This window comes from Vulpes lagopus, chromosome 2 (genome assembly GCF_018345385.1).
Source record: "Vulpes lagopus strain Blue_001 chromosome 2, ASM1834538v1, whole genome shotgun sequence".
In the NCBI taxonomy this organism is placed as follows: Eukaryota; Metazoa; Chordata; class Mammalia; order Carnivora; family Canidae; genus Vulpes; species Vulpes lagopus.
Window position 1 is genome coordinate 142,884,754 of NC_054825.1, and position 26,342 is coordinate 142,911,095.

At 36.6% G+C, this 26,342-nt stretch overlaps 1 protein-coding gene across 1 annotated transcript in view; it reads left to right on the plus strand.

Annotated features, from left to right (window-relative positions):
* ABHD17B (abhydrolase domain containing 17B, depalmitoylase) overlaps positions 1–23,438 on the plus strand; it is a 51,953-nt gene extending 28,515 nt beyond the window's left edge. Inside the window, exons 2-4 of the mRNA XM_041744680.1 lie at positions 14,396–14,865; positions 19,129–19,308; positions 21,902–23,438. Of these exons, the coding sequence (XP_041600614.1) occupies positions 14,399–14,865; positions 19,129–19,308; positions 21,902–22,121 (867 nt within the window). The 5' untranslated portion in view covers positions 14,396–14,398 and the 3' untranslated portion in view covers positions 22,122–23,438. The remainder of the gene's footprint in view (positions 1–14,395; positions 14,866–19,128; positions 19,309–21,901) is intronic.
* The last annotated feature ends 2,904 nt before the right edge of the window (positions 23,439–26,342 follow it).

The following is a 26,342-nucleotide window of genomic DNA, read 5'->3' on the forward strand; positions in this document are numbered from 1 at the left end:
CTCCTATGTGGTTTGAAATTTTTTTTAACTCTTAGAAATTTAAATTGAGATATCAGTAATAGCAGTCCTGTTTTTCTTTTTGTTTTTAAGATTTTATTCATTTATTCATGAGAGACACAGAGAAAGAGAGGCAGAGACACAGGCAGAGGGAGAAGCAGGCTCCATGCAGGGAGCCCGATGTGGGACTTGATCCGGGGACTTCAGGATCACACCCTGGGCTGCAGGCGGCACCAAACCGCTAAGCCACCAGGGCTGCCCAGCAGTCCTGTTTTTGAAAAAGATTGTGTTCATCATTATAATCAGCAATAATCCTTAAACTTGCTGAATTTGTGACTACTTCATTTAGATAATATTGTGCTATAGATGGGTATTATATGTTGTGGAATACATTGAGTAGATGTTCATCTAAGCAGTTTCCTAGGAAAATATCTTAAACTTCTTATAAATAGAGGAGAGAATAATGCATATTTGTGAAATGTCTCTCCCAATGTACTATGGTTAGCGTTTCTGTGAACTTTAAGGATAAGCATGTTTTGGAAAGTCAGGAGGGGAGCCAAAAAATTATAATTAAGGGAGGAAAATGTGTGCCTGTTCATATTTTAGTTTATGCTCAGCAACATGGACAGGTTTGATTTTGAAAGCTAAGCTATAATCCCTTCCCAGTTACGAAAAGCTTTATAGGACTCTAATATCTAATACTGACATATGTAAAAATCAACAGCCTGTCCTACTTAATCATTAGGAAGGCTTGATTTGCTTGTTTGCTTAAGTGGATCATCAGGATTGTAGGTGTTCAGAATACTGTATGGGCTACATTCAGAAATTACTTAACTAATAGTCACAAATGTTTTTATAGTTTCTTATGGTTTGCTTGCAGCTGCAGCATATGAAGAACCTTTCAAGAGTGTGAATCACTTTGACACATCAAAGGCATGCGTTAAAATGTATAGTTGTCCTAATTGGTTTGCTTTCCTCATTTTTAAAAAATATTTTATTTATTAGAGTATTTATTAGTGAGGAGAGGGAGAAGCAGACTCCCTGCTGAGCAGAAAGCCCAATTCAGGGCTCAATCCCAGGACCCCAGGATCATGACCCAAGCCTAAGGCAGATGATTAACCAACTCAGCCACCCAGTTGCCCCTGCTTTGTTCCTTTTTAATAAAATAGCTTTTACATTAGAATTGGGTTAAATGCAAAGAATACAAAAATATGAGTTCAAAGAGATATGTGCAGCCTTATCTACAGTAGCCAAATTAAGGAAACTGCCCAAGTATCCCTAAATGATAAATAAAGATATGGGGTATGTGTGTGTGTGTGTGTGTGTGTGTATACACATACACACACACACACACACACACACACACACACCATGGAATTTTACTCAGCCATGAAAAAGAATGAAAGTCTTGCCATTTACAATAATGTAAGTGGAGTTAGAATAATGCTTAGTGAAATAAGTCAGAGAAGGACAAATACCATATGATTTCATTCGTGGAAATTAAGAAGGAAAACAAACATGCAAAGGGAAAAAAGAGGAGCAAACCAAGAAACAGACTCTTTTTAAATTATTCATGAAAGACTTTTTTAGAGAGGCAGAGAGAGAAGCAGGCTCCATACAGGGAGCCTGACACGGGACCCAATCCTTGGTCTCTAGGATCCCTCCCTGGGCTGAAAGCTAAACCACTGAGCCACCAGGGCTGCCGGAGAAGCAGACTCTTAACTACAGAGAACAAACTGATGATTACCAGGGGTGGGTAGGTATTAGGGATGGGTGAAATAGGTAATGGGAATTTAGGAACATGCTTTTTGTGAGGAGCACCGGGTGTTATATGGAAGTGTTAAATCACTATAATGTACACCTGAAACTAGTTTTACACTGTATGTTAAATAAGTACAATTTAAATAAAAAGAGGTTTCTGGGTAGCTCAGTTGGTAAGTGTCCAAACCTTGATTTCTGCTTATGATCTCGGAGTTGTAAGATTAAGCCTCACATCAGGCTCCATGCTGGGTGTGGAGCCTCCTTAAGCTTCTCTTCCCCCTTTCCCACACTTGCACTCTTTAAAAAAAAAAAAATTGATTGGGTTAGATGTTGCAATGTTTTTGTCAAAATGCATTCTTATAAAGAAGTATTTTGTAGGTAATCTCACTTAGTTCTGTGTCATTTACCGTGTTCAATAGGAAGATCTATAAACCTTGTCTTGTATGTACCAGGAAGGAAAGAGCTCTAACATTTCAAGCTGACATGGATAGGAAGAATGAAAACTCTTGTTCTGGATTGCCTCGGTTTGAAAGATTCTAGTTCCGGACTGCCCAGTAGGGCATTCTGCAATGATGGGAATGTTCATTCTACACTATACAGTTTGGTAGACACTAGTCATATGTGGCTAGTGTGGCTGGGGAACTGAATATTTAATTTTAACTAACTTAAATTTAAGTAGCTACTTGTAGCTAATGGCTTCTGTAATAATGTAGTATTAAGAAACTGAGGGAAAACATGAATATAGAAGCAGTTACATTGACCTGTGTTAGGACTTCTGGTAGAAATTAGTTTAGCATAGCCTATAGGCTTTCCAACTTCCTCACTTCTGATTCTTACTGCTGATTTTTTAACTAAAAAATTAGGTTCATAACCAAATGCTAGGATTAAGACTTCTGATAACTGGTAGATGCTTGTCCTCTTTACCTCAACTATTTTTGTATGTCTAACCCCAACTCTTCTCATCCTTGGTGGAAAGGAATCTTATTTTGACAGTGCCTGGTAAGTCTTTCCTACTTGGGAAACTCTTAAACTTTTCTAAACTCAGTTATTAAGGCATCTATTCAATATACCAATAAAACCACGTTTCTTAGGGTGTTTTCAGGTGACTCATTGGCACAATTACTAAGTATTTCTAGAATCTTACTTGTATTTATTTATTTTCTTTTTTAAGATTTTACTTATTTGTTAGAGCAGGCATGAGCAGGGGGAGAGGCAGAAAGAAAAGCAGGCTCCCTGCTGAGCAGGGAGACCACGTGGGGCCCCATCCCAGGACCAGGGATCACAACGGAGCCAAAGGCAGATGCCCAACTAACAGAGCCACACAGGTGTATTTAATAAAGATTTTATTTATTTATTCATGAGAGACAAAGAGAGGCAGAGACACAGGTAGAGGGAGGAGAAGCAGGCTCTTTGCAAGAAACCCAATGTGGGACTCGATCCTGGGAATCGGGATCAGGCCCTGAACCAAAGGCAGACACTCAACTGCTGAGCCACCCAGACATCCCAGAAAAATGTGTTTTAGAATATATACTAAACACCTAGTTTCTAAATTGCACTTATTTTGATAGTTTTAAGTATTTTGGATTCTGTCTTGACTGAAAAAGGAACATGCTGCCAAAAACTCCTTTAAAGGTGAATGAGTATTCTTCTTTGTATGCATTATATATTTGGTACCCATAAAGGATATTGAAGTAAGTTTAATTTTCCTTATTTTGGTATTGATAACACCCCTAGGGCTACTGAGCTATTATATAATTGACCATCTTTGCATAGTACTATTACAGTGATTTCCTTTAGGTCGGTCTTTGGGATATGTTGCATTCATGGCCCCATTGAACAGAATTGACCTAATGTCAGATTTTTCCCCCTGCTTTTTCACAATGGAATTTCTTTGCCTTCACTTGTGACTTTGGTCCATTCTGATCTTTCCTTCTTACTGCTGTTAATAATTAAAAATCTACTTTGTCTCTTTGGTGTTAAGCTCTGCTGTAAATCTAATTTTTTGTTTCTTCTATAAGTTTATTTTTTAAAAATCAGGCTTTAATTTTTATAACCAAAGATAAAAATCAAAAGTAAGTTTGTTTAGGGGTGCCTGGATAGTTTAGTCAGTTAAGCACCTGACTCTTGATTTTGGCTCAGGTCATGATCTCAGACATGGGATCAACCCCCATGTTAAAAAGTGAGTTTGTTTTTTTAAATGGTGGCGAATCAGTCTTTTACATTTTATGCAAACTCTCATGTTCAATTCTTTTTCATTTTTGAATGCTTAGAGATTTGTTTACTAAAAAAAAAAAATCTCTTGGAGGTATTGTTATCCTGAGTCATTGAGACTTCCAGAAATCTGATTGCTAAGTAGATGTGCCTTAACTAACTGGAATCATTTGGAGATTTTCTAAGTGACATGATAAATCCTTACTTCTATAAAACTGGATGGCTAATAGTACTTTCCCAGATTTATCCATGAATGAAGCCAAATTTAAAGCAATTCATTTTTGACTTTAGAATGTCGTTCTTAACCTGAAGTCTAGTATATCAAAATTTAAGTGACTATTAGAAAGGACATAAAAGGGGATTTTTTTTTTTCACTAAACTGTTATTACATCAGGTATTGACAAGAGTCATTTCAATAATCTCTGTCAAAAGAGAGGAAGGCAATATAGCAGGTTATTTATTTGTTTATTTATTTATTTGAGATTTTTATTTTATTTCTTCATGAGAGATACAGGGGAGTGGGGGCAGAGACACAGGCAGAGGGAGAAGCAGGCTCCATGCAGGGAGCCTGACATGGGACTCAATCCCAGGTCTCCAGGATCACACCTTGGGCTGAACGCAGCGCTCGCTAAACCACTGAGCCACCAGGGCTGCCCTAGAGACCTTTTTTTAACCTTAGTTTTCCTGTTTTGCTGAGAAGGGACTCAGATATTCATCATTTTTCCTTTGTCATTGAGCAGGGAAAAGTTATCAGGAGATTATCAGGTTCTTAAATTATTAATTCATACAATTTTAGGAAATTGCTCCTGCTATAAGTGAAGTAACTTTAAGAGTCTCCTGCCAAAAGGAAAACCTTAATTTTCACAATAGGCCATCTGTTTAACATTCAGTTGACCTTTTATTTGTGAATTGATTTTGAGAGGGGCAAGATTTCTTCCTCCCTAGAAGACTGTCCTTTTCTGTGCTTCATGACACTGAATGCTTCTGGGTAACTAGCTCTGCTTTTCCCACCTGCACCCCTCACCCCAAACTAGGTTCATAGGTTTTTATTATACTGCTTCTACTTTGCTCACATACAAAAACCTAAGTAAGTAATTATCACAAAACATATCTGCTTTCTTTTAAAAATAGGATTTAGTAAACTTTTTTCTTTTGTGGGAATCTCTCAGGTGTAGAGAATTGAGTTAATCTTATTAATTTACTAAGTCATTCACCCAGAAAATATTTAAAACCCTATTATGTGTCGGGTGTTCTGCTTGACACTATAGGCCCAGTGGTAAACAACCAGATATGATTTTTTTTTGAAGATTTATTTATTTTAGAGAGGGGAGGGAGGGAGGGAGACAGAGAAAATGAAACAGGGGAGGGACAGGGGGAAAAGGACAGAGGGAATCTCAAGCCCACACCCCACTGAGCATGGAGCCAGAGGTGGGTTCTGTCTCTGCCCAACTCAGTTTCTCTTGATTTCACACTATCCTGAGATCAAAACCAGCAGTCAGGCACTTAATTGAGCAAGCCACCAGGCATCCCAGCAAAATGTGATTTTTGCCTTGTGGAACTCTATACTTCGTGGTACACTGTCATCATCAGTCTATGAACATAAGCCCTACTTGTGTTTCATTTACTTTTTTTCTTTTTTTTTTTTTTTACTTTTCAATCTCTTTACAGGTTCCCCTCCATAAGCATCTACTCAGATACTCATCTTTATTTATTTTTTTTAAATTAATTTTTATTGGTGTTCAATTTACCAACATACAGAAAAACACCCAGTGCTCATCCCGTCAAGTGTCCACCTCAGTGCCCTTCACCCATTCCCCTCCAACACCCGCCCTCCTCCCCTTCCACCACCCCTAGTTCGTTTCCCCGAGTTAGGAGTCTTTATGTTCTGTCTCCCTTCCTGATATTTCCCAACATTTCTTTTCCCTTCCTTTATATTCCCTTTCACTATTATTCATATTCCCCAAATGAATGAGAACATACACGGTTTGTCCTTCTCCGATTGACTTAATTTCACTCAGCATAATACCCTCCAGTTCCATCCACGCTGAAGCAAATGGTGGGTATTTGTCGTTTCTAATTGCTGAGTAATATTCCATTGTATACATAAACCACATCTTCTTTATCCATTCATCTTTCGATGGACACCGAGGCTCCTTCCACAGTTTGGCTATTGTGGCCATTGCTGCTAGAAACATCGGGGTGCAGGTGTCCCGACGTTTCATTGCATCTGAATCTTTGGGGTAAATCCCCAACAGTGCAATTGCTGGGTCGTAGGGCAGGTCTATTTTTAACTCTTTGAGGAACCTCCACACAGTTTTCCAGAGTGGCTGCACCAGTTCACATTCCCACCAACAGTGTAAGAGGGTTCCCTTTTCTCCGCATCCTCTCCAACATTTGTTGTTTCTTGCCTTGTTAATTTTCCCCATTCTCACTGGTGTGAGGTGGTATCTCATTGTGGTTTTGATTTGTATTTCCCTGATGGCAAGTGATGCAGAGCATTTTCTCATGTGCATGTTGGCCATGTCCATGTCTTCCTCTGTGAGATTTCTCTTCATGTCTTTTGCCCATTTCATGATTGGATTGTTTGTTTCTTTGGTGTTGAGTTTAATAAGTTCTTTATAGATTTTGGAAACTAGCCCTTTATCTGATATGTCATTTGCAAATATCTTCTCCCATTCTGTAGGTTGCCTTTTAGTTTTGTTGACTGAGATACTCATCTTTAAATATATATTTATGTGTGGTTGTAATTTTACATTAATGGTAGTGTAGATTTCAGCTTATTCGTTTTTACCCAGTACTGTATTTTTAAGCTCCAGCCAATCATAGTCACTACTTCTAACTCTGCCTAATATTCCATTATCTGCATCCAAAACATTTACTTTAAGTCATTACCTGGTGATGGAATCTATGTTGCTTTCTATACCCTGGTACAAATAATGCTGCAGTGATCAAGCACCCTTGTATGTATTGCCTTAAGGATCTCTGCAAGTATTTCTTTGGAGTACTTACCCATGAGTGGAATTCTGGGTCATAGGTAAACAGAATGGCTTATCAAGCAGTTCACAAAAAGGTTCCTATTTTCCCCTATTCTTACCAGTACTTTATATTACTCAGCTTTCTAATTTTTATTTTTCTTGTAGTTTAAAAATAGTATTTCTTGCATTTCTCTGAAAGTTGGTAAGAGTGGCCTTTCTTAATTTACTTGATAGCCTCTTCATCCTGTAAATTGCCTACTAATATCTTTTGCCCATTTGTTCTCCTGGGTTACCTTTTTTCTTGCTTTTGTAGAAGTTCCTCATAGTTAAGGTATTAACTGATAATTTTAGATGAAAAAATCATTACTCCCAAAGCATTTTTTACTGAAATGTTTATTTGAATGAAGTTAAACCTGCCGGTATTTTATCTTTTACAGACTTTTGTTAAGTAATTTTGCCTTTTAGATCTGTTAATCCATCTGGAGTTTGTGTTCTCCATATATACAGAGAGGAAGAGCTCTAACTACTTTTGCCTATGTAAATATGTAAATTTTTCCAGCAAAATCTGCGAAAGAATTCATCCTTTTTTACTGCTTTGAGAAAACCAGCTATGTTATAGGAGACTCATTTATATATAGGCCTGTTTATAAGCTTTGTATTCTGTTACAATTAGGTCTGTTTGTTTCTGTGTCAGCACAAGTCTATTACTTTGGCTTTGCATAGTCTCTCTTAGTATGTAATAGTCTCTATCTTAATTGCAGATACCCTGCAAATACATGCATACTTCAGCTCTTTCTTTGCAGAATTACCTTAAATTTCCATAGATTTGGTGTGTATGGGAAGGTGAGTATGGTAAAAAGCTTTTTTTTTTTTTTTTTAAGGATTTTATTTTTAAGTAATCTCTACACCCAACATGGGACTTGAGCTTACTACTCTGAGGTCAAGAGTTGCATGTTCTACCAACTGAATCATCCAGGCACCCACAGCAAACAGCTTTATTAAGATGTAATTCTTGGGACATCTGGGTGGCTCAGCGGTTGTGCGCCTGGCTTTGGCTCAGGGTGTGATCCCATCTGGGGATCAAGTCCCACGTCAGGCTCCCTGCAAGAAGCCTGCTTCTCCCTCTGCCTGTGTCTCTGCCTCTCTCTCTCTCTCTCTCTCTCTCTCTTTTTCTCTCATGAATCAATAAATAAAATCATTAAAAAAAAAAAAGATGTAATCCTCAGGTCACCTGGGTGGCTGAAGCAGTTAAAGTGCCTGACTTCTGTTCTCAGTAAATGAAAATTTACTTAAATTCAAGCCCCACATTGGGCCCTCCATGCTGGACATAGAGCCTACATTTAAAAAGGCGGGGGGAGGATGTAATTCACATACTATACAATCTCCTTACTTAAAATGTGCAGATAAAGTTCTGCAACCATCACTCAAAAATTTTTGGAGCATTTTCATTACCCCCAAAAGAAACCCCGTACTCTTCAGCCATTACTCCCCGCCCCGCCTTCACAACTTCATAGTCCTAGACTCATCTCTATTAATTTTCCTATTCTAAACATATCATATAATTGGAATCATACAGGGCAGCCCTGTATGGGTGCTCAGCGGTTTAGTGCTGCCTTCGGCCCAAGGCATGATCCTGGAGACCCGGGATGGAGTCGCCTGCCTGTCAGGCTCCTTGCATGGAGCCTGCTACTCCCTCTGCCTGTGTCTCTGTGCCTCCCTCCCTCCCTCTCTCTCTCTCTCTCTCTCTGTGTGTCTCATGAATGGATAAATAAAATCTTAAAAAAAAAAATGGAATCATACAATAGATGATTTTTTTTGTGATTGACTTTCACATGGTATAAGTTTTTTTTAAGATTCATCTACTTTATGCCATGCATCAATACTTTGTTCCTTTTTAATGACTGAATGATGTTTCATTATATGAATATATCACATTTTGTTTGTCCATCCATCAGTTGATGGACATTTGGATGGTTTCTGCCTTCTGGCTATAATGAATTATGCCACCAGAAAGAGTTCAAGTTTTTGTGTGAACGTAGGTTTTCATTTTTCTTTGTTATGTACCTGGGAGTGAATTGCTTGATCAAATGTTAACACTCTGTGCTTAAACTCTTTAAGGAACTGCCAAACTGTTTTCCAAATTAGTTGTTCCATTTTACTCCCATCAACAGTGTATAAAAGTTCCAATTTCTTCATGTCCTTGTCAACTTTGATCTTACCTGTCTTTTCTGTTTCCACCATCCTAGCAGGTATGAAGTGGTATCATTGTGGTTTTCATTTGTTTCCTTAATGACTAAAGATGTTGAGTGTCTTTTCATATACTTGTTAGCGATTTGTATCCCTTTGGAGAAATTTCAGATCTTTTGTTCATTTTTTTTCCAATATATATATTTTTAAAGATTTTATTTATTTGACAGAGCAAGCAGGGGGAGTGGCAAGCAGAGGGAGAAGGAGAAGCAGGCTTCCCACTAAGCAGAGAGCCAGGACCCTGGGATCATGACCTGAGCTGAAGATCAGACGCTTAACAGACTGAGCCACCCAGGCACCCCTGTCCATTTTCTGCCTGGATTGGGGTTTTTTGTTCTTTTTTTTTTTAAGATTTTATTTATTCATTCATGAGAGACACACACAGAGAGAGAGAGGCAGAGACACAGGTAGAGGGAGAAGCAGGCCCCATGCAGGGAGCCCGACGTGGGACTCGATCCCGGGTCTCCAGGATCACACCCTGGGCTGCAGGCAGCACTAAACCGCTGTGTCACCGGGGATGCCCGGGTTTTTTGTTCTTTAATGCTACTCAAGAATTTAATTCATGTCAAACTTACTTAGTTTATCGGGGCTTTTTATTTAAAACTTTTTTAGTTGTAAAAACTATGTATGTCTGTCCTTTTCATGGTAGTACTTTGGGTTTTTGCTTATCTCTTTCTGTTCTTCAGTCTTGTGTAGGTACTCTTTCCACAAAACAGTATTTATGAGTTCAGGACCCAAAACTCATCCTGCCACACATAATCGGCTCTGTCACTTACCAGCTATGTGACCTTTGGTGCGTTGTATAACTTCTCTGTGCCTCTGTTTCCTCAGATGGAAAATGGGTGAATTGATAGTCCCTATGTCAAAAGGTTGTTGAAAGGATTAAAAGAGTTAATATATGGAAACTGTTGAGAATACTGCCTGATACTTCACAAGTGCTCAGTTAATGCTAACTGCTGTTAATAGTAGAAGGCTTTTCTAAGAGTCAGCTTTTGGGTCTGTTGATATCCATTGTTTTCTTGTTCTCTATCTTGTTGATATCTGCCCTTAATTATTTCTTTGTGTTTACACTTCTTGAGTTTAACACACTGCCTAATAGTCAAAGCTGGACATTTGTAATGATAACTATAACTACTTCAGGTGTATCCTACAACCCCTAATTTTATAGTGGTTACATCTGATTTATTAAGTCATGGTTATATTTTTTTCCATGTCTTAAGCTTATCAATATTAATACCATTCTGAACAAGTGACCAGTGCCTCAGCACATTTTTCACTTAAATCCCTAACTCTTCTTCAATTCTCTTTATATTCATATTCTCCAAAGTTTTGATTCTGGATTGTTTAGGGATATACTTTCCTGCTTTTTTTTTTTTAATCCTCCGTTGCTTGCTTAAAAACAAAATAAAACATTATATGAACTATTCTTTATCATACCTGAAATACTTCATAGAACTTTCTTGGGTTTATTTTTGTCCTTGCTGGAATTTCTCAAAGACGGTCTCTGGGTTTGGTAAGCCTTCTGAGTTTTAGTATGCCTGCAGCTAAATTTATTCTATCCATTCTATCCTTATATTAAAATGTTATTTTAGCTCTGTAAATTATAGGCTCAAAGTTGTGGGGGGGAGGGTTTCTTTCTCACTTTAAAACTCTCTCTCCATTATCTTCTGGTTTCTAGTGTTGGTTTTGAAAAATCAGATGTTCATCTGATTCTTTCCTTTGTAGGCAGTCATTCTTTCTAGAAACTTTCATATTTTGTTTCTGTCAATCTTAACTATAATTTGTCTAGCTGTGAGAATTTTCTTAAATATCTGTTTGTTAGTCTGAGGATGGATTTTTTTCTTTAATTCTGATACATTCTTAGATTCTTACCTTTATTTTTCCCTTTCTTCCCCTTCTAGGACCTTCTTACTATTGATAGTAGTATTTCTACTTTTATCTTCCTTAAATTTTCTTTTATATTTTCTGTATCATCATCCCTTTGTCCAAAAAAAATCCCTATTTGGGAATTCCTCAATCTGATCTTTCAGCTCACTAATACACTCTTCAGTTATCAATTCTTTTTTTTTTTTTTTTTTTTTTTCAGTTATCAATTCTTGTACCCAATGCATCAAGTTAATTTTTTGCTTTGGATATTGATTTCTTTATATTAGGGATTCCAGTTGGATTTTTCTTTATGACACTTTTCTACTACCTCTTCAAGTATTCTTTTTTTTTTAAAAAAAAAAAAACCAGTTCATTATAACTTTTTTTTTTAAGATTGTTTTTAAGTAATCATTTCTAAACAATGTGAGGCTTGAACCTTACAACCCTGAGATCAAGAGTTTGTATGCTTCACTAACTGAACCAGCTTGGTGCCCCTATTTTAAATCAAGTCTGTGTTGCTGCCTTATACCAGGCTTCTTATTAACAAAGTGGTAATTTGCAAGTTTTTATTATTAAATGGACACCACTTGCCTGGCTTAGGGCATGGAGGTGGAAATAATTTCTTTCACCACCATGAAGAAGATCTGGTTGTCCTTTCATTAGACTAGATTCTGGCACTGCACCTTTTCTCCTGCTTCTCTCATTTAGTGTTCATTCTCAGAAGCAACTCTGCAGTATTATATATGTTCAGTCAGCCAGATTTATTTTACTTTTTTTTTTTAAGATTCTATTTATTCATAGAGACAGAGAGAGAGAGACAGAGACAGAGACACAGGCAGAGGGAGAAGCAGGCATCATACAGAGAGCCTGACGTGGGACTCGACCCAGGGTCTCCAGGATCACACCCTGGGCAGCAGGCGGTGCTAAACCGCTGTGCCACCAGGGCTGCCCCAGCCAGATTTATTGTAAAATTACTTTATTTTTGGGCAGCCTGGGTGGCTCAATGGTTTAGCGCTGCCGCCTTCAGCCCAGGGCCTGATCCTGGAGACCTGGGATCGAGTCCCACATCAGACTCCCTACATGGAACCTGCTTCTCCCTCTGCCTGTGTGTCTCTGTGTCTCTCATGAATAAATAAAATAAAAATCTTTTTAAAAATAAATAAAAATAAAATCACTTTTATTGTTATATACAAAAGCCTTCATATTCAGGAGATAAATTACAGGAACATAGCTGTGTACAGCTTACTTATTATTAACCAAGCTTTTAATAGACTATTAAGGATCAGCTGTTGTGGCTACTAAGGTAATTGGAAGCAGAAATAACCATAGACAAATTATTAAGCAGATAACACTGATAACATTGTACATTCTTCCTCCTCTTTTTTTTTTTTTTTTCTAGGTCATCTCCTTCTCTCGAACTGACCCTTTAAACTTTCTTTCCTGCCATCTTCTTCACCTGGTCCTATATCCTCATGACCAGGAAAATGAATTTGTAGCCAAATCCTGTAGTAGACATCACTGATTTATTACATATTCTCTGCCTGCCAAGCCTTAGGTATGCCCTTAGAATCCTTCTCAGTACAGTATTTCAGGGAATCAATTAGAGTTACCACTAAAGATGACACCTGGTCGTTGCTGTTTTATCACTCTTTCGAAGTAGACTGTGACATTAACTTATTTAGGCTATATTTGTTTTGAAGGTTGAAAAGGAATAAAGGTAGAATAGCAAGTAAAGGTGACTCCTAATATCCAAGAGACACTTTCCTGCTTTTCTTAGTCTTTTTTTTTTCTCTTAGTCATTTAAAGCCTTATATATCACCTCTATCTTTGTTTATCTATATGCTGTTTCTGCTTCTTTCTACCTAATTGGTTTACACTGGAAAATTAGTACATGTCTTTTGAACAAGATTTTGATTCTCTAGTGAATGAAAAGGACATTTCTTTCTTTCCAAATATCCTCACTTCTTTAGTCTCCTGAGGTAATTTTTTCACATGTATAATTACATTTTGTCTGATGGTATAATGTATGTTTTTTCCCCATCCTTATGTTCAGATATTTTTGTAGAAAACTAGGTGTTACCAAATCTCTAGAAGGTGTTTGTTTTGAATCCTTCTTTCTAGAACTAAGCAGTTGTCACCTACTGCTAAAAAGAGACAGGAATTTGAGAAAGGACAAGATAAAAAATGATGTAAGGCAAACAAGTACTACTCTATTTTTGTTCCTGACTTAGTATCAACTAGGTACGTTAAAAATATTAATGAAAAAGACAGAGTAAGCCATCCTTAAGTGTGCCAACTGTATTGCCATTGCTGTAGTCTATGCACCAGCTATGTCATTGTATCTGTTCTTTACAACCAGGCATTGGCCTCATCTACTTAGGAAGACCATGAGGGTTGAAAAGTAAATAATTTGCCCAAGGGCAAAGAGCTGGTCAGTGGTAGAGTTGGGATTCCACCCCAGCTGTCTCAGACTTCAAACTTTATAATCCTTCCCATTTGATCATATAGGAAATTTTAGCAGATTTTATCTTTTTTTTCATAATAGACTTTATATTGTAGCCTTTTTAATTTGGGCAATAGTTACATATAGACCTATATTTTAATGTTTTATAGGTTATTTGAGCCACTGGCCCTATGGCTAAAATGATAGGCTTCTGAATCAAATAGCTTTCTGAGCCCTTGAGGCCGGGTAGCTCAGCAGTGTAGGACAGTGGTTGAGCCAGGTGTCAAATCCTGGCTCTCTTGCTGCCTCACATTGTGCAAGTTTCCTTTCTCACATCAACGTACAGGGTTGTTTTGAGGATCAAGTGTGGTAATACAGAATAATACCTAGCACAATGCCTGACTGATAGTAAGCACTTCATTTATGGAAATGAACAATGTATATGGTACTGCTATGTATTTACTATATCAGGTAAATAAAATATCTAGCTTCTCTATGAAAATCTGAGAATTTTCACTGACTTAACCCAGAAATTATACACTACTCTAAAAAACACTTCATACCTCTTATGTTGTTATCTCTGGAGAAATAAGAAATATGACCTCAATTCTTCATATTAGTTTTCATATTTTGGTTAAATATTCTAATATATAATCACTACTATTTGAAAAATCCTGTAATAGTTGATTATCTCCTGGTGAATATTTGCCTCACCACAGGATTTAAATTATTTCTAGAAAGATGCCAAAAATCTGGGCTAAGGATACTGGAAATAGCAGTAGACACTGAACACCAGTAGAATTTACCAGTGTCTTTGTTTTAACCTTCTATTATATAAAAATGCAGAATCCATACTCAATAATTAAAACATTTGCTATCTCCTTCTCTTTTTCAGAAGATGAATAATCTTTCATTTAGTGAGCTGTGTTGTCTCTTCTGCTGTCCACCTTGCCCTGGAAAAATTGCTTCAAAATTAGCATTTTTGCCACCTGATCCTACTTATACTCTGATGTGTGATGAAAGTGGAAGCCGCTGGACTTTACATTTGTCGGAACGAGCAGACTGGCAGTATTCTTCTAGAGAAAAAGATGCTATTGAATGTTTCATGACTAGAACCAGTAAAGGCAACAGAATTGCCTGCATGTTTGTGCGTTGCTCACCCAATGCTAAATACACTTTACTCTTCTCACATGGAAATGCTGTTGATCTTGGTCAAATGAGCAGCTTTTACATAGGACTGGGATCACGGATTAATTGTAATATATTCTCATATGATTATTCTGGATATGGCGCAAGTTCTGGGAAACCAACAGAGAAGAACCTCTATGCAGATATTGAAGCTGCTTGGCTTGCTCTTAGGACAAGGTAAATCATGATTGGGAACTGTTTTCCACATTTATTATCATGATTAACTAAAATTAAAATTGCCTTATATGTAAAAAAGAATAAAAGTTTTTTTAACACATGTTTTGAAGTACTAAGAGGTTGTATTTGCCAGTACATACCCTATGGACAGTTAAACTCTTAGATTGTAATTCTTAATGTTTTTAAAATAGCATAAAATTTTAAGATAGATCTCGTTTGTGTCTGTTACATGTGTGTGATTTTTCTTTAAAATTCAATGACAAATGTTTGGTTTCACAGACTTGTGGAGTGTGATAATAAAATGTTATTCAATGTTGCAACATTTCAAGGGAATGAGAGAAAACAGCTACTTAGTTAATGATTTACTTTATCATTTAAGAGTATAAGAGGCTGGATTGTTTTTGATAAAATCATAATCCAAAGTTTGCATTATTTTATATAATAATCTCTTAGAAATGTGACTTAAAGATGTTTTATTGGAACTATTTTTTTAAGGTTTATTTATTTATTCATGAGATACATAGAGAGAGAGATAGAGAGAGAAAGACAGAGACACAGGCAGAGGGAGAAAAGCAGGCTCCATGAAGGGAGCCTGACGTGGGACTCGATCTCAGGTCTCCAGGATCAGGCCCTGGGCTGAAGGCAGCGCTAAACCACTGAGCCACCCAGGCTGCTGCGCTGGAACTATTTTTAAAGTATTCATTCTAAAGAAGTGGGATTTTTACTGTTCATTCTGGACTACTAAAATTTGGAGAGACAATCTCAAAAAAAAAAAAAAAAGTAAAAGTAATTTTACAATAAATCATTTAAGCAATTACCATATTCTTTAACAATACATTTTTGTAAACTAGAAATTGCTTTCATCTTTCCTAGTCCCCAATATTGAAAAATATTGCAATTCTATAGACTTCAGGGTTTTCATCAGATGGTTCATATACAATAAAAAATGTCTTAGTTCAAGTTATTCTTTATTATCCAGCTGATAAGCTGCCTCACTTCCAAAGTATTTTAGACTAAAGTTGAAGCACTCAAAAAGAAAATTTATCATTCCTTTTTTTCATTCCTAATTTAATGTTTAAATATTAGTGGTTTCAGTTAGAACCTCCTTATTTTTGTTAATAGGCATAATCTTTTTTTAGAAAATACCTTTAGAAGCATTTATTCCTCTAAGATATATAATGAAACTATCTTTTTATAGCAGTTTCATATAAAGGGGATTCTTAAATCACTTGAAATGATATGAAAACATACATGATGAGTAAGAAAAGATGGTAAGTAGTATAAGAAGTAGATAACGAGTTGTGGGGGACAGGGAAATGGTAAAAATTCTTAACTTAAATTCTTTAACTTAAAAACTGCCTTAAATGACCAAAGTCAAACGCTGCTTTATGTATAATGATGTCAGTCCCTTCAATCTATAAACAAAAATAAATGAGTTCCTACTTTCCAGACTTGGCCAATTGAATGTAGTATATAATACCTGTCAAGAAAATATGATAAATACTTTGAAAGAAGATTTATTGAGATACAACTCTTTTAAAGTATAACTTGACTGGATTGGTACAGTTTTTAAGGATGCTAAGTTATAGCAGATAGCCTTCATTATTAATGCTTCCCAGTAACATGAAATGATAACTTTATTCAGCCAAAACATACTAGTATCCAATTCAATGTTCTGGGTTTATGTAACCAAAACAAAAAAAACACTCATGTACATGGTTAACTTTTTCCTGTTTTTCATCTTGTCTGATACCAGTTTGAAGGAAAATATAAAATAATTACTAGTCTTGATTTAATTCATCTTTTTAAACATACTTGATGACCATACATACTTGGTAAATGAGGAACAAGGGCAGACTAGATGAATTTCTAAATAGTACAACAGTTTTTGAGCTCATTATCTGTGTACCGTAATGAAAAAGTCATTGGAGGTATACTTGGACGGCTCAGCGTCAAGTGCCTTCAGCTCAGGGCATGATCCTGGGATCCAGGATGGAGTCCCACATTGGTTCCCTGGGAAGAGCCTGCTGTTCCCTCTGCCTGTGTGTCTGCCCCTCTCTCTCTCTCTCTCTCTCTCTCTCTCTCGTGAATAAATAAATAAAATCTTTAATTAAAGAAAAAGAAAAAGTCACTCGACAAGGAGTCAGGGTACCTGGGTTCTAATTATAGGTCTGCCACTTACTCTGGCTTTGAACATTTGCTCAGCAAGCAGCTAAACTAGATTAGATGGTCTTTAAAGGCCTAAGTTAATGGGGATGCCTGGGTGGCTCAGCTGTTTAGCACCTGCCTTTGGCCCAGGGCATGATCCTGGAGTCCCAGGAGCGAGTCCCGCGTCGGGCTCTCGGCATGGAGCCTGCTTCACCCTTTGCCTGTGTCTCTGCCCCTCTCTCTCTCTCTCTCTCTCTCTCTCTCTATCATAAATAAATAAAAAATAAATAAAATTAAAAATAAAAATAAAACCCATACTGCCACCGACCATGCTGCATTCAGCTAATAGCAATCGTACAGCCTCAAGAGTTAATGCTGATGCTGCAGAAGTTCATTTGCATAACTTCTTTACTCCTATGAAGAATTAACAGTCATGTCTTTGTAAAGAAAAAAGCTTTTCTAAGTTTATTTACAATTAGAGTCAGTCTAGAGTAGATGGAACCCAACCTCTGGGATATATCCAAATGCTTATGTATAACTGATTGGAAGAAATGATGGGGAAGTATGTCATTACATGAATAGTCAAAGAGCCCTGGGCCCCTGGAAAGGGCCAGAGGAAGCACATGGGGTTAGTCTTGCAATTTTTTTCATTCTTAGATACTTGGAAAGCTCCATTAGCTTTTCAGAAGACTAGAGGCTGTTGTGCAAATGGCCCTTAGCATCCAGAAGTGACTGCTGTCAGACTTGTAAAGAGGCCAAGCATATTTGATCTCACTCTAACCCTTAACCCCATATTCATTAACTCCTGTAGCACCTCATTTCTTTTCTCTTTTTTATTTATTTATTTATTTATTTATTTATTTATTTATTTATTTATTTATTTATTTATTTATTTATTCAGAGAGAGAGGCAGAGACACAGGCAGAGGGAGAAGCAGGCTCCTTGCAGGAAGCCTGACTTGGGACTCCATCCTGGGTCTCCAGGATCACACCCCGGGCTGCAGGCGACACTAAACCGCTGTGCCACCAGGGCTGCCCAGCACCTCATTTCTATTTGCAGTATTAAAGTTGGGACAGTTATACCATGGACAAGTAACAGTGCTTGGAACATAGAATATATGTGATATATTTGAGGCAATGAGTTGACACATTTAAATCTGCAGCATTTTTAAAGGGAGTAAAACAATACTCTGGAGTTTTTAGCATGAAGTCTATTCATAATTAACTGAATCATAAAGCATTTGAAATTCTCACTCATATTTTTATCTTTCCAATCATTTCATTTCTATTAATAAGTAAAGGCAAATTTCAAGAAAAATAGTCATATGCTTTCCCCTAATATATATAGATATATATATTTTTTATCCCATACAGTAACTATATCTAGCAATTTTCATCAGTATGACCAAATTCAAAAAATAAAATAGCCACTTTTGATATCTAGACAAAGAACTTTTGTTACATTGAATGGAAAATAATGTAACTTTTGTTATATTAAATGTTACATTTAATGTCTATTAAACATCAATCCATTAAAATATTAGTGATGTAATATGTTCAGGATTTAGTTAATAGTGTGTCGTGTCAAATTGCATAAATGATTTAATGAATTCATTTAAGTTTGAAATTTTAAAAGACCTCACCAAAAGATGAAGCTGATGAAATAAGCTAAGAATATAGATTTTGTTTTTTTGTTTTGTTTTTTAAACGTTGAAAGCCATTGCTTTTTTTCTTTTTTAAAGCCCTTTTTTTTTCTTTCTTTTTCTTTTTTTTTTTTTTTTTTTTTTTATTCATGACAGAAACAGAGAGAGAGAGGCAAGAGACACAGGCAGAGGGAGAAGCAGGCTCCATGCAGGGAGCCTGATGTGGGACTTGATCCAGGGTCTCCAAGATCACAACCCAGGCTGAAGGTGGTGCTAAACCGCTGGGCCACCGGGGCTGCCCAGAATATAGATTTTGTTACAGCATTAAATATGATAATGATGGCTAAGAAACATTTAAAATACAAAGTTGACATTGTCTCATTCTGAGTCATTCTATTATTAGAAGTCCTTAGAAAATGACTGAATATTTCATACCAGTCCAACTCTGCTTTTTTTTTTTTTTAACTTTGTAGATACGGCATTCGCCCTGAAAATGTGATTATATATGGCCAAAGTATAGGGACAGTACCATCTGTGGATCTCGCTGCTCGGTATGAGAGTGCTGCTGTTATTCTCCATTCTCCTTTGACCTCGGGAATGCGAGTTGCTTTTCCTGATACCAAGAAGACCTACTGTTTTGATGCATTCCCAAAGTAAGTATCTATATTCAAGATTGTTTAATTCAAAGAAAATTTAAAGGGCATTTATTTTCATCACTTAAGGCATTCATAATATAGTTTGTTCAGCCATGAGCTTCTAATTTACATATATTATAGAAATTGTGAAAAATTAAAGTTCGTAAAGGGTGGTGGTAGTAGCCCAGTTGGGAGGCTGAAATATTTGAGCAAGTAGCAATCCTGGTGAAAAGATCTGAGGGCCTTATACCCCAGAGAGTGGTACTAGTAGTATTAGAGATAAGAGAATGAATTTTTTAAAGATTTTATTTATTTATTCATGAGATACAGAGAGAGAGAGGCAGAGACACAGGCAGAGGGAGAAGCAGGCTTCATGCAGGGAGCCTGATATGGGACTCGATCCCAGGTCTCTAGGATGACACCCTGGGCTGAAGGCGGTGCTAAACCGCTGAGCCACCCAGGCTGCCCGAGAATGAATTTGAGAAATGAAATTGACAGAACTGAGTGTCAGAGTGAATATAGGATGCTAAACAAAAGACCGTGACTGTTAATTCCTAGGGTTCTGACTTGAGCTGCTAATGAATAGTACCATTCAGTGAGACATAATACTGGAATAGAGGAAGAGTAGAGGGAAATGAGACATGTGTGCATAAAAATTAGTGAATGGTATCTAATTAATGATAGCTGATTTACAAAAGAAGTCAGTTACAAAAAAGTTGTGTCTAGAATTCATTTGAATAAGTATTGGCACCTGAAAGTCTGCAAACACAATATGAAAGGAGGACTACTTTTCAAGAGAAGATGGAAGTTCCTCCAGCCCTTCAGAATTGGAAAAAACTGATGGCCCATATTTCTCAAAGGGAGAAGGCAAGAAGTGAGAAGCTGGCAAATTTCAGTCTTATTTCTTTTCCCTAATTGGCAGTAATACAAAGAATTTTTTGAGAATGATAGGCCAAAGGCCAGAGTCCTCACCTGCTAATTTATAAAAATAAGGGTCATTTTAAAAGCAAATTTTTTCATCATTAGCCACTAAGGGGTCACTTTTGTAGGGAAGCTAATGGTGGGAGTATATGAGCTATGGGAGATTTTTTGTTTTTACGTTAATTTGGGGGTGATTTCTGTTTTAGATAATGGTTTATTGGAAGGTATGTGTATGATACTGCTTCTGTCTAACTGAACTTTAGGATTGATAGGGAGTATTTGGGTTAATGCTTTTGCCAACTTAAATCTCTGTCCAGCTCCCTCTTTCATTTCTGCTACACCAACAAAGAGAGCAGCACTTAACTGCAAGCCAATTCATTGACTTCCTCCCCCCTCTCTTTTCTTGCAGCATTAACATTTGAAGAAGAACATACTTTTTAAAATTTTTTTGTTATTTTTTGTTGTAATTCCTTTATTATTGAGCATTTGATAGCAAATAATACACCCAACCATTTTTCATTACCAAATGCCTTGAATTACTTCATTGATTTCCTCTTTTTTAAGATGCTATCCTCATTTTATAGTTTCAATGCCTTCTATCTGGAAAGACTTTAAGTGTAAAAATTTGTAAGTTCTCTTTATGTCGTTTATGTCTCCTTCAAGTTGTCTTTTTAAAATTGTCTTGATCTCTGTCTTATATTTGGTGTTCTCTGATGTCTGATAATTCTAGATTGTATGTTCATACATAAGAGTGAAGAACTAAAGAGCTGATCTGAAGCACCGTGGTGTTGTTGATTGTGAACTTCACTGTACAGTGATCTGGTCAAATCAATTACTTGGGGATCCCACCCTGTGACACTTTCTCTACTTTTCCTCTTAAGGTGGATAGAGTCTCCAACAAGGATTCTTTGTAAAAGTCCTCTGGAAGATTGAAGGTCTGGCTGCCAGCATTCTGAAAACTCAGTACAGAAAATGGGTTCATAGCGGCAGCGTGTGTGTTTACTTGCTCTGTATGATGCCTCTCATCTTAATCTGTGCCTAGCAATTCCCTTAGTCCTCAAAAACCTCCATTTTTGGGTAGAGTAAAACTAACCAATCTACAGAAGGAAGGGAAAGAACCTGAAGGAGAGGGACCTATTTCTTAAACAGACTCTTGAATCAATTCTATAGATTCCTGTCATCTGCCTTCATCCCCATGTCAGTTCCTGCTTTCTGGGGTATCCCATGGGATAAATTAGATTGTTTCTTCATTTTAACATCTATTCCCTTAAAAATGGTTTTCTCCCTATTTTTGTGATATCCCAAAACAATACATTTTGCTGTCATTTTAGTAGATTCAGAGGAAGGAAAAAAATAATGCATACAGAAAGGTATAAAGTTAGCACGTACTTGAATGGTCCTTAGTTTCATCCTCTACTTCCAACCTGTTTCTCTATGTTAAGCATTGTACAGTAGGTTGACAGTAATCATTGAGTGATTTCCTCAAAACAGAAGTGCATGAAGGTAGCTTCCTCAGGTTATCTTAAAATAAGGAATCTATAAAATCCAACAGACATCATTTCTTCTGAATGTATTCAGAAGATTGTTCTGATATTTGAGTGATCTACCGGTATATCACACAAAAAAATTGTTTCACAATTCTTTTCTAGCTAATTCATTGGCTTTCTCCCCCACCCCTCTTGTCTTGCAGCATTGACAAAATCTCTAAGATAACCTCTCCAGTATTAATAATTCATGGGACTGAAGATGAAGTAATTGACTTTTCACATGGCCTCGCATTGTTTGAGCGTTGCCAAAGACCTGTGGAGCCTCTGTGGGTTGAAGGGGCAGGTCACAATGATGTGGAACTTTATGGACAGTACCTTGAAAGGTTGAAACAGTTTGTGTCACAGGAACTGGTAAATTTGTAAAATATTCTGTAAATTTGCATACTGGTTTTCTTTTCTTGCTGAACTGCACTCTTTGGTAAATTACATAAAACCTGAAGGTTTTGTTTGCAAATCATGTCAGTTGCCTTCATAAATGTACAGGTAATGATTTGTTAACAGACTTAATGAAGGTTTTAATTACCAGAACTAGAAACTGGAAATAACAGTATCATGCAGTCAGGCTGTGTAATTTATATTTTTTCTGTGAATTTTTTTTTAAACATCAAAATGAGTACTGTATGAAATTTTAATTCTATAAAATCAAATGCTGTAAAAGTATTGCCAAATGCTTTTGCATATCAGAAATAAATTTATAAATATTTTTAAAACATCTCAATGTACTAAATCTTATCCAGGTATACAAATGTAATATTCTTTCAATAAAAAGCTGTATATCTAAAACAATTCAAGTACTCAGAATAAACTGTATGAAAACATGCAAGTTCACTAGAGATGACCTAAACCCTGTTGTACAGGGATCGAGGTTTAAACAGTTATTTTATTGTAAAATACATTGAATTTTCTGTATTCCCTGGTTATCATACATTTTCTCCTTTAAAAAAGAAATGTAAGTCTTAATTTTTATGCCATCTATTAATTTACCAACTAGTTACCTTGTAAATGAGAAGTCATGATAGCACTGAATTTTAACTAGTTCTGATTTATAGGTTTGGTACTATCAGGCAACTACTTAAAAATCTCATTTTGTTATTTAAAAGGCATTTAGAGCTTCAAGAATGATTTTGTACGCGATGTTGTTTTAAATTTTGACTAATCTCATAGAATTGCAGTACACTTTATTATAAGAAAACCTGAGAGTCCGTTAGATGTTCTTTAAGACCACAAACAGGCTGGCTATTTGGTCATTTTTCACTTTGGCTCCTTTTAATAGGACCTATTGTTTTAGATTACTATATGAGAATTTCATGGATTCACTCCTGGATGCAGGATATAAGAACATTTAATTCATAACTTTTATATTAACCAATGTAGTAAAAAACAGAGCTCACACACAAAAACTAAGTTGCCTTTCCTTGAATGAATCCTGCCTGAATAAAACAATGAAAGAAAAATAAAAATAAAATTAACGGTATGTAGTCTAATTTGTAAATGAATGAATATTGAAATAATACACACTGTGGATATATTTTAAGGCCTTATGTAGTTTTAATTGTTCTGCTTGTTCTGTGGTTATGTCTAAGACTATAGTATATGATTCTCTTCAAAGTATATCAAGTATTGTGAATGCTTTGGTTCAGATGTGTCAAATTAACAGTAAAACAACAAATATACCACCCAGCTGTGCTTGTTTGCCTTCTTCCATGCTTTCCCATCCCTTACCATAAAGACTAAAAACATTCACCATTTATGTTTATAGAAAATAGTTGTGTGGTTTTCTCAATTTTATCAATACTTCTCTTTTTGGAGAGGTTTTTTTCCTTCTCAAGATTGTTGTGGAACCTATAAAAATTCCCTTTTTTGTACACCATATACCCCAGAGTTTAGTTATGTGTTTTCTTTGAATACCTGTTAAATTTAAAATTCTGATCATACTAATTCAGAATTCATTCATTCATTCATTCAACAAATACTGAATGTCTAAATCATCTAATACCCTATGCCAGATAAAGGTAGACATTGCCATGTCCTCATAGACTTCACAGTGTAGCCAAGGAGATAGACACCTTATTGCACAAGTATTTGAATAATGGCTGAGGGAGATTTGTAGCTCATTATAACAGGTTAAATGGTACTATTGGGAGGGGGATATGAGGGAAAGCACAAGGAGGAGTTTCACAAAGAAGTGATGTTTGATAGGAACTATGAAGGATATCTCAAACGACTAAACCTAGTGGCCAGAGGAAATCATTGCTGGCTGAAGGGAACAGTACAGGGAAGCCTAGAAAAAAAGTGCATTTTAAGACTAGCCAAAAGTCAAGGGGAACAGATGGCATAAAGATGAGGCTGGCAAATTAGAGGCACAATCATACATGGTGTCACGGACCCTAGTAATTAGTATCTGAGGTACAATAAAAGGCCATTGATAGGAATATGAAATTGCATTTGCCAAGATTTGACAGATGAAAGAAAAATGGATATTTTTAGTTTGCTAAAAATAACATGTTAGTCTCGTCATTGGCTGTAATTTTAGGGTGTGTCATGGGGACATAATCTCATACGAAGGGCTAGTCAAACCATACCTATAAATATTAATATCATTTCAGGATATTCATAAATTAAAGCAAATCTTGGGATGTTTTACCAAATTGAAAGGAGTCCCACAAACAAATCCAATGACCAACTGAAGAATTCTGTAACTAAGGAGTGATAGCTCTGTGTTCAAATATTTGAACAATTTATTCTTTGGACTCAGTACAACTAGGTGAAAGCTCCAAAATGACAGGCTAGAGCTCAGTGTAAGAAATAACCATATGGTTATTTGTCCACAACAAAAAGGGATTGCCTCCCCAGGGTCAGAGAGGTTCTTAGCACTGGAACAGATCAGAAGCTGAATGACATTTGTCACAGTGCTGCAGAAGAAATTCCAGATTTAAATGTGAAGTTGAACTGGATGGACCATGTAATGTCCCTTTTAAGATTTTTATATTCCATTTAGATTTCTCCTATCTTCTCAGAGCATTGCCTGCCTTGTGGCATCCAGAAGGCAGTATCGTATAGAAGAATTGGCAAGCAGATCTGAGTTCTCTTCTCAACTGATACCAGTTAGATCTGTGGCCTTGCCAAGTCACTTCTCTGGACCAGTTTACTCATTAGAAATGAAGAGATGGAATTGATTGATTGATGTGATCCCTTGTTTCTAATGTAATGAAAATCTCAACCCCATTCACCTGTAAAAATTCATACCCATTTTTAACCTGGACTAGAGTAGCTTCAGATAACTTACTTTGTTGGCTTTTGTGCATACCAACATGGTACAGTTTGGAGGGTAATAGTAATCCTGGGGAAATGGTCATCGGTGTACATAACTCCTGTCACATCTTTGAGTACAAAATGCAGAATAGGAACTTTAATAGGGCAGCTCTGGTGGCGCAGTGGTTTAGCACCGCCTGTGGCCCAGGGCCTGATCCTGGAGACCCGGGATTGAGTCCCATGTCGGGCTCCCTGCATGGAGCCTGTTTCTCCCTCTGCCGGTGTCTCTGCCTCCCTCTCTCTCTCTCTCTCTCTCTCTCTCTCTGTGTCTCTATGAATAAAAATCTTAAAAAAAAAAAAAAAAGAATTTTAATACATTACTATAATCTACACGTTTCCAGACTTCTAACTTACTAAGAATTTGCCACATCTGTGTCCTATCTAAGAATGTAGTACAGTAGCTTTTCTTGGTTATTTCTATAAATGTATAGGCATTGCTCACTTTAAGAAAGCTTGAAAAAGGAAAATAAAATTTTAAAGTTGCAAACTGACATCAATTGTCCAATAAATAGAATGTTCTTGGTGCATTTAAACATTCTACATGACAAAAATTTAACTTTTCAAGAACAGGTATTGGAAAGCCAGACCAATTCCTAAATTTTAAAAACTATAGATATGAAATAAGTTAATCCCTTCATTTTACAGATGAGGAAACAAACCCAAAGAAAAGAAATAACATTGCCAAGATCTACAATATAAGTGTCATTAGTTGTACTAATTTATCTTGTGAAGACCAATCAAATTTATCTGGACTAATATACCAATGATTAATTATAATACAACAAACTTAATTGCTCTTCAATATTAATCATGATTTTATTTTGTAAATGGCTCTTAGATTTCTCCTTATCACCTAGTCATTGAATACTGTTTGTAGGTTATCCCTTTCACATTTAACAAATTAATAGTTTCAAGTATTTTAAGGGCAGCCCAGGTGGCTCGGGGTTTAGCACTGCCTTCAGCCCGGGGCCTGGTCCTTGAGACTGGGATTGAGTCCCGTGTCAGGCCCCCTGCATGGAGCCTGCTTCTCCCTCTGCAAACCTTTAAAAAATAAAATGGGCAGCCCGGGTGGCTCAGCGGTTTAGCACCACCTTCAGCCCAGGGCATGATCCTGGAGACCCAGATCGAGTTCCATGTCAGGCTCCCTACATGGAGCTTGGTTCTCCCTCTACCTGTGTCTCTGCCTCTGTCTCTCTCTCTCTCCCTCTCTCCTCTCTGTCATGAATAAATAAAATCTCTAAAAAATAAAATAAGGTATTTTAATACTTGTCC